Consider the following 14465-nt stretch of genomic DNA (forward strand, 5'->3'; position numbering starts at 1 on the left):
AAAGTCCTATATGTATAGTGTACATAGTGTACATTCATATAAATATAAACAACACGTTTATATTAATAAATACACATTAATAAAATTATGTATTTGAAAATTCAAATTAGTTTAAAAAGTGAACGTTTTTTCAACGTCTATTCGTACTCGTCGAAAAGACGTGAAAACATGAAATTGAAATTCAATGTGAAATTGTTTTCGTTTGCTAACTTCTTTTTCTTCTTCTCCTTCTCCTTCCTCTTCTTCTCCTTAGCCTTCTTCTTCTTCTCCTTCTCCTTCTTCTTCTTCCTCTTCTTCTTTTCAACGTGATTTTTAAAATCGGCAATTAACTTACAAATGTTGACGTCGTTTCCTTTTAAACCTCTAAAATAATCCACGAAATAAACGTTGAAAAAAACGTCCACTTTTAAACCAATTTGCAACGTCTTTTTTCAATGTGTTTTTAACCAAAAAAATGCTCGCTGGGAACACTGAAATTTATATCTAAATGATATTCTAAAAATAGGGGTGTTTAACAAAACATAAGCTCAGAAAAAACGATAAGGCAAATACTGACACGTGACTCGGATGTTAGGGGACCAGAGGAAAGTCAGAGGGGATGCGACATATACCGGTTGTCTTATGGCCTTCTCTTGTCACAGATGTTTTGCTGAATTAGGCCCGGGACATCTCAGCAGGCTTATCATGTCCTGCAACCACTCTGCTTACAAACAAACGTCAGCGCAGATCAGACTAGACCTGAACTGACGCCACACCTCAGTTAGCCACAGGATGGTTCCCCCATCAGTCTCAGAACACGAAGGTCTAATGGGACAGCTGACCCCGCTGGCTTGAAGTACAAGCCCTCCAAATGTTTGTCTTTAGTGATAAACCTCAGCCGCTCTCACAGAGTAAATGATGGCTGCTTTAGCGAGGGCAACAAGGGCCCGTGCATCCCATCACTCTGCCGTTGAGTGACGTGGACCTCCACTTTTCTCCATCTCACAGTTCCTTGAGCTCTCAGCAGGGGGTGGTCAAACAACACCAAACATGTTACTCCTGACAAGCAAACTGACTCTCCTTTTGTATCAAAGAGATGGTTGAAGATGTTATGCAGAATGCAGATTTTTTTTTAAACTGGAAATAATGAGCAGGTAGGGAGACAAAGCAATCCAGAAGGCAGGACTAATTAAAAGATTGTAACATTTTGGGATAATGAGATATTTTGCCTTGATTTGTGCATTGTGTATACAACACACTTTGTGTTGTAAATAATACAAATGGATACTATAGTGTAATGTTTACTGGCGAAAAGGCAATTATTAAAAACTGATTCATGTAGTAGACTGAATGTACAAAATGCTGTAAACGTCATTATTGGTAAGGTATGTCTTTCTGACTAATGACTTGTTTTACATGTCAAAGCAGTTCTCCAGTAATATAACATTGCATGTTAGTAAACTGCAGAGACTGATGGAAAAGAAAGAATGAACAAAATCAATGCAACAGAGGCTATGGTGACTTTATAGTTGCCCAACATAGGTCAAGCTCTCACAGCGCTGCTTCGTCACCGCCCACCATTTAATGTGATATGTTTGTTCTCTACGCCTGGCAGACAAGCACATGTTGTTACTACAAGTGACAACACCTTTGTTAAAATGTGCTGAAATGATGTCTTAACAGCGGCTGTGGCCTGAACCTATCACACAGTGCTGTGAATCATTGGTGGCCTTATTGGGTTCATATTTTGGGTATTTCAATGTGTCCCCGTTAACCCAATAAAATATTTGTGTTTAAAATTGGAGACCTGATTTATACAGCAGCAGGTGTAAGGAGCAGCAATAACAATGAAACATTTCATAGTATAATAAAACACTGGACGTTCATGCATCACTAACACACAAGAGCTACACAGCGCCCGAGGGAGGATGAGAGAGGGGGAGAGAGAGAGAGAGAGAGAGAGAGAGAGAGAGGGAGGGATGATGATGAAACTGAGCTGTAAGACACATTTTTAAAATGCATTAAGATCTGCAATCTAATGTAAAATCCATGTTAAACACCTTAACATGCATTTTTAGCAAGGTGCAACACCTACAAAATTGCTTCATCGATAATTCATTGTGTTTCTTTTGTGCTAAAAGATTCACAACTTCCAAAGCGGAATGAAGAGAAGGCAGATAAGTACATCACATTCATTTTAGAAAGTGGTGGACGTATACCTTTATTTATACCATAATTGCACCTGCAATCCTAATTCAGTTCAATCTGAATTCCTTTGACCTTTCAATTCCTTTTTGTCCGTGTTCAATAATAAAGGGGAAAATAAAGTGTATTTTCTTTCTTGGATCTAAAAGAAAAGCAACACACAACGCAGGTGTGTACAAAGTATATAATCAGGTGTATTTTCATCTTTATCCACGTTCTGTACATATATTAAGATCCATTTCACATGAACACTATACAATAGCAATGAGTGAGGAATGGAATATTTTCTGAACGCTGAGCAGCTCATATTAAACATCACTTTCATAAAAAATAACAAGAAATCACATGTTATGAATAAGTAAATGTAGACATAATTCAACAGAGAAAATGGCTTTATATTATCAGATCCATTGAGTAACAGATTCAGCACATAAAAAAATCCACATTGCGACAAAAAAACATGTTTTTTCCATCCTTTCTCTGCATACTGTAATCTGTAAATAACATAAAATCAGAAGGTATCTGTGGCTGTCCGAGGAGTGTGCTTGTTGTCTGGATTTAAGTAAAAGGCAATCTAAAATGCAATGTGTCAAGAAGAGTGGTAACAAGATACATCAAATATCAGAGAAATATCAATACGATTCACAAACTTTCAATTATTCATCTCATAGGATAGTCTTTTAGTAACTGATATAAAATACAATACATGTTTGGCTGCTTTACAAGGAGTATCTATTTCTCAAAGATATGTTTACATTTTCTGTGTGCTTTTTGAACGATCCCAGCACAGCTTTCAGAAAGGAGATCGAGATGATCCAACCTCGGCTGAGGCAGGTCGCTCCAAGAAGATGAACCTCTGAACAAAGTTCCCCCCAAAATCCTGTGAAGTCCGGGCCGCACCTTTTTGATGTCGTTGCGCCATCGTGTGTGTGTGTGTGTGTGTGTGTGGGGGGCATCTTGCACGTTAATTTTATCCACACCTGTTCCTCTGTTTACACAATGCCTTTTCTATCCGCTAACCTCTATATGTACATTTATAAGCAATGTTTACAGAGAAATACCTTCACTGGTGTGGACTGATGTATTATCACACTGTTCATGATCAACCCCACTTTGAGTACTGACAGGCAAAACCGACATCTCACATGAATAGTGTTTCTGATTCATCTGATCCAACATACTATAACGTCCACTTCCTATTGTATATTGAGTGTTTCAATATTCCCTGTAAAAAACTGCTGTCTTCTTCTCTTGGAGAGCTAAATATCATGCTTTATGATACTGCACCAGCAACATAATACCACATCTTGTGGACGGAGGAAGAGTGACTGGGGAGTTTTAAAAGTACACAACCATAAAATGAAGACGGCAGAGATGGTGTCTTATCCAAATATGAGGGCTTTCATTTTAAGAAGTCGGATTTACTGCGCTGCTTTCTGCTTATTTACCATAAAAAGGAAATAACTGGCCTGTTCTGCTTCATATATCATAATGGGGACTTTGAGACTTGAGATAGAGCGTCACAAAGAAGTACAAAGAAAACATTTTGGCAAATCTGTCCGGATGTTCTCAGCACTTTCTTCGCTGTCCCATGCTATGTACAAAGCGGGTAAGTGGGTGAGCCTTTGACGAGCTCATCGAAGACACAAAAAAAGATACTCTTTCAAAGAATTGGTGGACACAGACAGAGCGCACATTGTGACCCGCATAATTAGTCAGATCATGTCTTGTAATTGAGGACTTAATCACAAACAGTAGCCGGGCAACCAAGACTTTCATAAAAGAAATGGGTGGAAAGCGGTTGTCGAAAGCAAGCGTTGCTCTGCGCTGTGGTTTTTTTTGTGGCCTGTGAAATTTCTCTGACGGTCGACCCGACGGAATCGAAAGCGAAACGAGTGAATCTTTACTCATCCTCTTGTCTCAGTCCACACTTCCCTCGTTTCCCTCCTTCTCAGACGTAATATTCTTTGTCCTTGTTCTTTTTGCCCTTTGTGATCGCCTTAGCCGCCGAGGCCGTCGGCGTGCTTTTGTCTTTGACCACCGCTCCGTTACCCTCCACAGCGGAGCTGTTGGCAAAACTGTTGCTCTGGTCTGCCTGGTAGGAGCCCTCGTCCCGGTTGCGGTACTTGTACATGGCATAGAGGAGGATAAGAATGCAGAGAGCGGCAGCGGCCACGATACCAACCACCATCCCCGTGGTGCTACTGGCCTCCCTGATCACCTCCACGGCACCGGGTTGGCTCTTTTCGTCAGAGGCAGTGGGGTTGGCTGTGGGCACATGGGGAAAATTGGGGGGGTAAGTTAGTCCTGGTGTGTTTCGGGAGGATGGAGGAGCAGGGGGCAGAAGCACCTGGTCGCGGGTGTTCATTTTGCCTGCGGGGATGTGGAGCTGGTCAGGGTTAGTGGTGGGAACATAAGGAGGTAAGGGGCGGGGTTTCCGGGCTCCACCCTCACCGGCGGTGGGGGGTGGAGGAAGGACTGTCCTGTCAGTGACCATCGGGGATTTGTTATTGTAAAAGTCTTCGTCGTCTGATTCCGTCAGTTCCCCAGAGCCAAAGGCTGAGACCTCCACAGGGTCACCGCAGTCCTCCTGGTCCGGGGGGCAGGAAGGGTGAGGAGGGAGTATCAGGGACTCTTTGGTGGTTTCAAGTGGGGAGAGGAGGGTTGGGGGAGGAGGGATGACAGGATAACGGGTGGCGATGGATGGGGGCTCAAGGGAATCCACTGTTATAATAGGCAACACTAATTCCCCTCCTAGAAAGGAAACAGAAAAGGTAGGAATCCTAAGTTAGAACAGCATTCAAATGTAAATTCTGCCACTAAAAACCAAAAACGAGGCACAATCAGATCATCGTGTGGAGTTTTACTGACAAATTAAACAAATATTGGCTCACAGTGATATTATTCAGAGTTAGTTACTTCGATAATCAAGATTATTTATGACATTTGGGAACACAAAGAGAAAACTAATCCAAAGCAGAATTCTTTGATTGAGATCTAAATTGTGTGGGTGCGCAGATTGATAACGTATAATATCATGAAAAAATAAGATGACACAGCAAAAACATTGAAGAGCTCACATGTTGACACAAACATAGAGGAAGAACCATGAAAGGTGGCAGCCGAATGAAGAGCATGTTAACAGGGCAGATAATGAGCAGAAGAACAGTAAATCGGTACGCCATGCAGCTGTGTGCACATCTGTAGGCAGCGGTTAAGGGACGACAAGAGAAATCACAGACAGGTTATTTTGTGCAGGAATCAGATGTATAATATTGTGGCTTCTTGAAATGAAAGAGTGTGTCCTGTTCATCAATCATTATTTGCTATAAACGTTGTATACATTTCCCTGTATAAACAACACTTTGACATTTAACTTCGATCTGACTCAGGTAATAAGTCAGTAAGTCAATAAAAAAGATTTTATTCCTTCCAATTTGGTGAATTGCCTTATATATATATATATATATATATATATATATATATATATATATATATATGATGAACTGATGCAGTTATCTCTGATTATCTCTGATTTACGCTTGACTCATCCGCTGACATTTTAATAACAATGCAGGTGCGGATGGGCGGAAACGACACTGCAACAGTTGCAGACAAAGTTTTTGAAGTTTGGGAGAATATCGGTTTACTGAATGGGAAAAATGGAGCAAAAGCGGCCTAAACGTTTTCTCGCCCAGATTCTGCATCAGCTCATGTCTGTGCATCCCTGTTTTCAAAATAGAGAAGAGGCTTGAGACTGTCACCGTGAGGAGTTAGATTCAACTGCAGTTTAGCAGTTAGCAGCTGGTGCAGCTGGTGTAAGACGTGCAGAGTAAAAAGGCTTTCTAGAGGAGGGGCAATTGGGGTTTGTATTCATTTAAATTAAACATTAAAGCTATCCAAATGATGACAGCTGAATGAACGACAGCATACACGAAACAGAAAAACATGCATGAAGTGTTTTGTCTACAATCTGGATGGATGAAAGCGTTGCTCTCGTCTTTTTTTGCCACGTTTGACGCACCTGTCCCCGGTTCACACTCTTCGAGGTCCTCATCATCACTCGGACACTCGGCCGATGCCACCAAAATATCATCAGAGTTCAGCGGCTGAAAGGAAAACAGAGAAATTGTGTTGTTTTTTCTATCACCTAAATTTGTGCTCAGTCGATTTTCCTTTTTGCAGGATGACTGTTCCTAAAAACTGCAATATGCAGCACTCTACAACTTTAATGTTTTTGCTTGTAGCAACAATCGTAAGGCTACAAATCCAAAAAGAGCTTATATGCAGCTGCTCTTTATCCTCCCGCCCTGTGGCTGACTTTATCTGTTTACAACCAAAGTACTGCTGATTAAGAGGATATTCTCAGGTGGATTAATGTTGTGCATATTTTCATTTAATTCAGACGGTCTTGGTCTTTGAAAAATAATTCATATTCATTTCGCAATGACTAATTTGTATATGATAAATAAGTAATTAGGCCTAAATTCCAGTTTAGGTTGCACAGTTGACTCCTTAACAGAGCAGGATAGTTCACAAATGTATTGCTTGGATATATTGAAAATACCGGAAGGCAATTCAAGGGAAACTGGTCAAGAGATGATTTAATGATGAAAAACAAATCTGTACGGTTTTTATAGGAGAGGCCGGAAGAGTTTCTTTAAAACCTCAAGGCTCCAAATGCAACTGCTGAAATTCTTCCAATTTGGCAGGTTTACGGCGTTGGGATTAAATCAAATGATTTGAAATGGTGCTTGCTATTGTTCATCAGCCTGGATACAATTCAAATTCAAATGCATTCAATGAAATAAAAAGCCCAATTTTCAAAGCTGTGCTATTTTGATAAGAAACATGAATGTTATTATCACTCTAATACACGTAGAAATAAAACACATTATGCAAGATCAGATATGTAGTTTGTGTCATCTCTATGTTACAAGACGACAGGTATGTCGACATCCATGTATTCCACGGATTTATGTGTAATTTACTTCTAATAAATCTAAATAAATCACATATGACACTTTACCTTTGTACAATGCTTCTGAAAACATGGACAATGTGGAATGAATGTTATCATTTGATCAGATTCCAAAGATAACCATATCCATATGTATATAGGTAATAACTGCTTGAGTCTCCAACGTGGTGTCTTTTTATTTTAAGCTTTACCAGCAACTTTTATCATGAATAGAAAAAAGAGAATAAAACACCTGAGGTGTGTCTTCCTACTAAGTCTAAATCACTTTAAAATGGATTTAAAGAATAAAGTCATCCATTCTCCAAGGTAAATTCTTAATGTCAAAGAAAAACACAACATTGCTAATTAGAAATTGCTGTTAAGATACATGCAACAAGCCAAAGCTCCCATCTGTGTGAACCAACTTAATCCGAAAACTAAGTCATAAGACCTTGTTGCTATAGTGAATCGATTGCCTTCAGTTATGGAAACATATCGAAATAACTATCACCTCCTGGAAAAGTGGCAACAACAACCCTCATCCAAATTACGAACCAGTCAACCACCAACTATCCACTTCTCTCCAGAAACACCTTGGTACTCTCTCTGACCTTCGAGATGCTCTCCCTCAGGCTGGGTGATCGCTGCCTCCGGGTGGTGGTGGTAGCCATGGTGGTGGTGGTTTCCATGATGGTGGTGGACATGTCAGACACCGCCAGCGGGGTGGCAGAAGTAGTGTCGGTGGTCAAAACGGAGAGCGAGTCGCCGACAAGACGCAGGTTCCCCTCCACCTGTACGCTGGGGTCATTTTCTGCCGCCAGTTTGAGCACCTGGAGTCCGTTGTAGTAGAGGCCTGAAATTTGACCCTGGAAGGGCCGACCCTTATCATGGCCGCCAATTTTAATGGCTGCCTGGCTGTTAAAGATGGTCAACTGTCTCCCTAAAATCAGAGAGTCGTAGAGAAAGGAAGAGGTGGAAAAAAAGGGAGAGAACGGTGGAGCAGACAGATAGAAGTTATACAGGAGAGATTCCACAAGGACATGATTTGAACCAGGGGGGTTTGCTCATTATGACATTGATATTTGGTGATTTTCTTAAAAACGTTAGACTTTAACTTTATAAGGGGAAGGTTAGTTAGCAGCAGGTTTATGGTTTATAACTTTACACGAACAGGTTGCAACCATCAGAGGAGGGTCATACATTTAGGCGCATATTTAATCATTTATTTGAGTCATTTAGGATTGTGACTCTATTTTGAAATTTGTCAGTATAGGTGTGGTAAGATAATAAGATGCTCATCTCCGGTACCAGTACTTATATAAATACTTTGATTTAAGACAAAACAGAGACTGACCGGAGGGGATGTTTTGATTTATCATTAGAGAAAAAGGAGCAGATGTTTTTCCAGGATATTTATTTATCTCTGAACTCCAGAAACAGATGGTGCGGGGATGCAAATCTCATGGCAGCTTTTTGAAGAGAAGGGTAAATGATCCAAATTGTGTCTGTCTTGCTATACATCAGACTGTGTAACCATTAATGACAATAAAAGCTAAAATGTTGCACAGCATTTAAATGGTTTTTATGCAGAATAATTACACACAGCATGTAACTAAACACATTGGTTACGAGGGACGATAACGGGTTAGACAAGGGTTATGTGATTTTAGTTATTGGTTTAAAATCTTTGTTAAGGTGCAGCTTTTCCACAAGGTTGTAAGGATGACAAAGAATAAAAGGCAAGTATGATATACCCCTTGGCATTTACATTAATTTTCACTTGAAGTCATATTGAGTTCATCAAAATTCATAGCCAATAAAAAGTCAAATTGCAACGGATGTATAACTTGATCCTTGTCAACCTTGTCTTCTGGCACTGCACCTCCTCAAGAGGAAAAGTTATTTAGTAGTTATTTCAAGGATTAATTCATTAATCAATTAATTTTTACCTTTATCGAGTAGCCACTCGTCAACTACCCGACCAAGTCTGTATGGGATTCTTTGTCTGGCAATAGCCAGTCGCTCATTATCAAAGTGTCCTTCAAAGAATTTGGAGAGACAGATTAAAGGTTAAAGTCTGCAACCTGAAAGATCACATGGTTAGAAACATTATAATGGCTAGCAAGTTTAACAAGTTATAATATTTTAACCCAGCTGGGAGTTAAAACAAACTTGTGCTTCACTTAGTGTTATCTGGTTATTATGAATAACAGCGTTAATACTAATTAGACTAATGTTTAGGCTATTTATAATGTGCTACACTAGTTAGTTATTTAGCTATTTTTTAAGCAAAGCATAATATTACGTAAATACCAGTTACAGTCAAATATAAACATATTTTATGTATTGTAAAAAAAAAGAGGTTAATTCAGATATACATAAGAAACATGAAAACATGTGCAAATCCAACAAAGACAGGAAACAGTCATTGCATTCAGACAGTGATACAATTATAGCAGAAAACAGAGTCACTGACTTTTGACTTGAGTCATTACAGACAGCCAAAGGCTTAACCCACTTCTGTTCCACAATGCATTTTAAAAATACTATAAATACTAATATATTTTTCACTTTTCAGTATTGACAATATGGCTACATCAAAAACTGGGAGCTGGAAAATCTTCAGACTATTAGTCCAGAAGTGGATAAAAATTCATCTTTGACACACAACAATTCCCTTTAGTGTTCGGAAAGGTCCTTTTCTTTTTGTTGCAAAACTGCACTGTGGAATCAGTGCAAGTGAGAAAATACTTCAGCTCTCTATTTAACACATGCAAACACAAACAAATGTAAACTACTGCAGGAAATATATTGTTTGATACAAACTTCAGCAGAAGAAATTACCCAGTTAATATTAGTTCCCTGAATACATTTAGTTCAATCTGGTCCTGACCCAGCACTGAAGAATCATCTGCTACAAGGTGTTGACTTTACTGGTAAATTGCTGTTGACATCATTTATAAATGACCGTCTATGTATTTCTACGTATTCGCTGTTTTCTATTACTGACAAAAAAAAAGCCCTGGTTATCTGACTAGCCCACATGCTATGAATGCAAATGTGGCAAAGAATAAATAATCAACCATGTTGCTGTAAAATGAATAAATTAGGATTACAGCACAACATGAAAAAGCAGACACGGTACATGACAACTAAAGTACCGTGTTTTCACTGTGAGCGTTAATGTCGAGAAGGTTTTAATTAAGAGAAGCATTTATTAAGCCTTTAGAAAACTGAAAGCGACGTCCCAGTTTCCTTTTAACCTTAAACAAACGTTTTAACCACCGTCATAAGCCGGAGGAGAACAGTTATGTTCCTTGTGCTTCTGTTCACACATGCGTCGCTCCCTTTGCAGCATGAGTATACCTGTGTGTATGATTGCTATGCGCGTCAGGCATTTATCATCAGAAGCGTTTCACATTGCGGTTTGTAGCATCACACTACATGCGACTACACACACGGCCAGCACCATTACACAATTTTTGATTTATGTACAACGGTGACATTTGTGCTTTGAGCACCAGCTGGAGGCAGATAGGGAACTTGCCCCCCCTCACTCTCCCTTCCCCTCACCCCCCTTTCCCGCTATGCCAGCTGGCGCACCTGTTCTAAATAAGGTTAATTGGTTGATTGGTTCAGAGCAGGTTAAAGCACAGCCGGTCACGATAACATTATGTTGTTGTTTTTTGGTTTATGTGAATATTAGGTATGAGTGCACAATGTTGGGTGAACTTTAAACCCTTTGGACAGAAATCTTCTGCTTGTCTTTTGCATGTTTGCCTTCGAGCCTTACCACCATGGATTACATTTATTGTAACAACTGCAGGGAAAAAAGTAAAATCCCCAAATATAATTTCCAAATATATCAGTAATAATTATATATGCGGCGTAGGATGTGGCAAAATCGTTAATGTCAACAAGAATTTATCAGCTGAGTTGATAGCTACATTCATATGTGGAACCGTCTCTTGTAGATGACAATACAATAGACTTATACGGTACTTGAACCACAATAGTATTACATTTGTTGTAAATACATCTTATAGATTGTCATAGTAAAGTCATTTTAGAGGCTTTAGAAGTTTTTATATGTTATACGACCAACTGGCAGCAGAAAGTACAGTGACTGATGAAACTCCTTCATCGTTAGATATAACTAACTAGGCAGCTGGAGACAAATGTATTAATGATGCAGTTTATGCAGTATAGCGTGTTCAGTAATGTGTGTAACAAACAGTAGATTTCACACATGCTTATTTGAGGATTTATGTTAAATAGACCATCATGCAATCCTCTTTCACTAATGCAAATGCTCCATGCCATCTCCCTACGTCTCATACAACCACGCGGCGTGTTCCGTCGGTGCTTTACCTGGTGGATAACGCTCAATGACCGGATGGTTGTCCACCTGGAGAGTGGCATTGCCACCGCTGCGTGTGAAGCGCACTACGTGGTACTTGCCGTCATTTACCATGACAGCAGGCTCATCGATGGTGATGTCGTCTGTCCCCACATTGAAGATGACACCAATTTTTCCTTGATCCTGCGGGTAAAAAACCCAACAAAGACGATATGTGATATGTTGACCAAACATTAGACATCGTATTAACTGAAAACGCGTTGGACTATAAAGTTTCCGTGTACTCCAGAGTTGTCCAGCTGGAAACCTCATGCAAAGGGTAAAATCCTATCGCTTGTGACGTGGAGAGTATGTATGATTCTCAGCAGGCAGCTCAGGTTTCCTGATGTGCATCACTCTTGACAGAATCCTTCTGCTTCCCTTTTGGTTGACCAACTCCGTGTCAGCCTCTCCTCGCTCCTGCCAACCTCCCTCACAGATCAAAGATGCCTCTCACCCTTTGGGTGCCGCTAATAAGAAACATTGCAAACAAACTGCGTGGGGTCCGTGTGCCTCCAGCCTTTGTGCATTCACCGCCCTGCAGTACAACACAAGGTGAACATGTGATGTGTGGAAACGTTGTGGGAATAAAACCAAAAAAAAATCTTTAAGATAAAATCGCATTTGAGCTGTGTTATTAATAAACTATTGGACTGCATAACCTTTGTAAATGTGTTGAAAATACAAATATAATAGGAATCCTACAGTAGGAGGCGTCTCATCATTACTGTATGACACAGAATCCATTTCCTGCGTCCGAAGGTTAGGAGGAGTAATACCAGAGGTTGAAAAACCTAATCACATTGTAACTCATGGAGGTTACGGTGTGCCTGGAGACCATCTCTCCAAAGCACAAAAGCATATTGTGCACATAGCTATAAACGTGTTAGCGTTACACAATGCTAACAAAAAGTGACCTTCAAGCTGTGTAGATAGCCTTAATCATTCAGTGGTGTTGATTTAAGGGCCAACAGTCTGCAGGTTAATATTTAAAACCTTCTCCTTCAGGCAGCTGAACGCATTTCACAGCAGTGTAAAATATATATTTATATATATAAATTCTTTACAGATGGCATTGTAACAGAAGCCGTGAACAGAAGTCATGAAGCACAAGTAAGTCTGCATTATTTATTAGCTCATCTAAACTTAAATTCGGATGATAGTTTTTAAAATTGTCCAATGCTTTAAATACTAGTTTATTAGAGTTACTGGTTGGCAGGTGACCAGCTTGTTAAACGGGGGCTCGGATGAGGGAAAATCACGTCTGTCAAATCTGTGCCGCCCCATTAGACTTGTGATTTTCTGAGGAATTGGAAACGAGCTAAATGGACTCCTTTAACAAGTGACTTGAAGGAGAGGTTAGAGCCAATTAACACACCAAGATCTTTGAATTCACTCACAACCTGTAATTCCAACCTCAGCTATTCGTTTAAGTGATTGGTTGCCTGCTCTCAGATATCTAATATCGTATTACTGACTGAAAGACTATTGGTAATAATATGGAGACAGAAATACCTTTTTTCTCAGAGGCTGCTATTGTGGGACATATAACGTGTCTCAGAGCGTTGCTCTCGCCACTAACTATAATTAAAATACTTCAAAAAACCTTTTGAATATGATATAATTACTTTGACGCGGCTGGTTTCAAGGACAGGAGTGTAAACCGTCTTGAAGAACTTGAAGATGACATTAATAACAAGCTTGAGAAATCAACCTTCAACTTATTCCACATCACAACGCAGCCTTCGCATTGAAGGTCGGGAAACAGGTCGAAGGCTCTGAATGGTATTTCCGTATTCTGTAATCACTTCAGAGTCGTCATGAACCCAGGAGGAGGCCATGTGTGACCAATTGATGGCACGCGAAGTGCGGCTGGATTATCAAATTCAAGTCAAAAAGAGGCTGAAACCCCTTCATGTCTATTGTGTGCCCACTCAGAGCTCATCACATCATACAGGGACTTAATTAGAGCCGGTATAACTGTGGGTGAGTGGGAACCAGCAATCTCACTATACTATACAAATGTATATCCACAAATCTTTCCCCTTTTTTGTATACATTATATTTATATTCCATGTCAGTAAAAAAAATCTCCCTTGGGTTTCTTTCTGATCTACATTCAGCACATTTTGAATCCCTCATCCCAAAAAGTAAACCGATGAGGATTCATTAGGAAACTGCAGGGTAGTGCTGCCGCAGGTCAAATTGAGGCCACGTCCTCTGGACAACAATTAACGTCTCCGGGGTCCAGAACACTCCTCAACCAAAGAGTTGCCTCGACTCTGCTTACTCAGTCTTCCTGCATGATTACAAAACCCCCCAAAGCACCATTTGACAGCTGGCAAAGCAACATTGCTGCAGCCCAGCTGCAAAACACAAAAGCTTGGCCTCTCCAACTCACTTTTTTCTTAATGCCCATGTGTTTGGGCTGAGAGTTAGTCAGGCGTATCGACATTGAAGGCACGCAATCATAGTTGCTTTGACATCAGCTTTGATGGAGAAAGCGTTTCACAACACCCCCCGTTTGCACTGGAGCTTTGGTGTGGGATCTCAGGCCTCAGCATTCATATAGGAGGGAAAGGACTGATAATTAAAAAGATAAGCTTGGATAAGGATTTCATTCGGCTGAGATGAAAAAAGAAGAGCAAAAATCATTATGGCATTGACCATTCTTCCATGATGCGTCACCACTGCCCACCTTATGCATCTTTAAACAGAGTGTTGAGTGGCAAGATCATGATTCATTTAAGAAGACAAACGTATCGTCCGTCTCAGTTTGCTACCAGCCAAATATCTTTCTCTTCTTTTGATACATTTACTCGACTCTTCACTGGAGCCTTGTTTCAGAAGCGGGTTTGTATGATCTATGTTCTTTGGGTTGGGACGTTGACAAGTGTGTTGTACAACGCGGTGGCTTGGAGC

The 14465-nt window shown here is 40.2% G+C and overlaps 1 protein-coding gene across 12 annotated transcripts in view; it reads right to left on the minus strand.

Moving 5' to 3' along the window:
• Positions 1–2174: 2174 nt before the first annotated feature.
• LOC120821566 (neurexin-2) overlaps positions 2175–14465 on the minus strand; it is a 90521-nt gene continuing 78230 nt past the window's right edge. For 5 of the 12 annotated variants that reach the window (XM_078106711.1, XM_040180260.2, XM_040180263.2 and 2 more), the window contains 5 exons: positions 11516–11687; positions 9094–9183; positions 7756–8084; positions 6209–6293; positions 2175–4938 (listed from right to left, as the gene is read on the minus strand). In XM_078106711.1, coding sequence (XP_077962837.1) covers positions 4136–4938; positions 6209–6293; positions 7756–8084; positions 9094–9183; positions 11516–11687 — 1479 coding nt within the window. In that variant the 3' untranslated portion in view covers positions 2175–4135. The remainder of the gene's footprint in view (positions 4939–6208; positions 6294–7755; positions 8085–9093; positions 9184–11515; positions 11688–14465) is intronic. The other 7 variants (XM_078106712.1, XM_040180266.2, XM_040180264.2 and 4 more) reach the window with 3 other exon arrangements.

The sequence above is a fragment of the Gasterosteus aculeatus genome, chromosome 7 (genome assembly GCF_964276395.1).
Source record: "Gasterosteus aculeatus chromosome 7, fGasAcu3.hap1.1, whole genome shotgun sequence".
NCBI lineage: Eukaryota > Metazoa > Chordata > Actinopteri > Perciformes > Gasterosteidae > Gasterosteus > Gasterosteus aculeatus.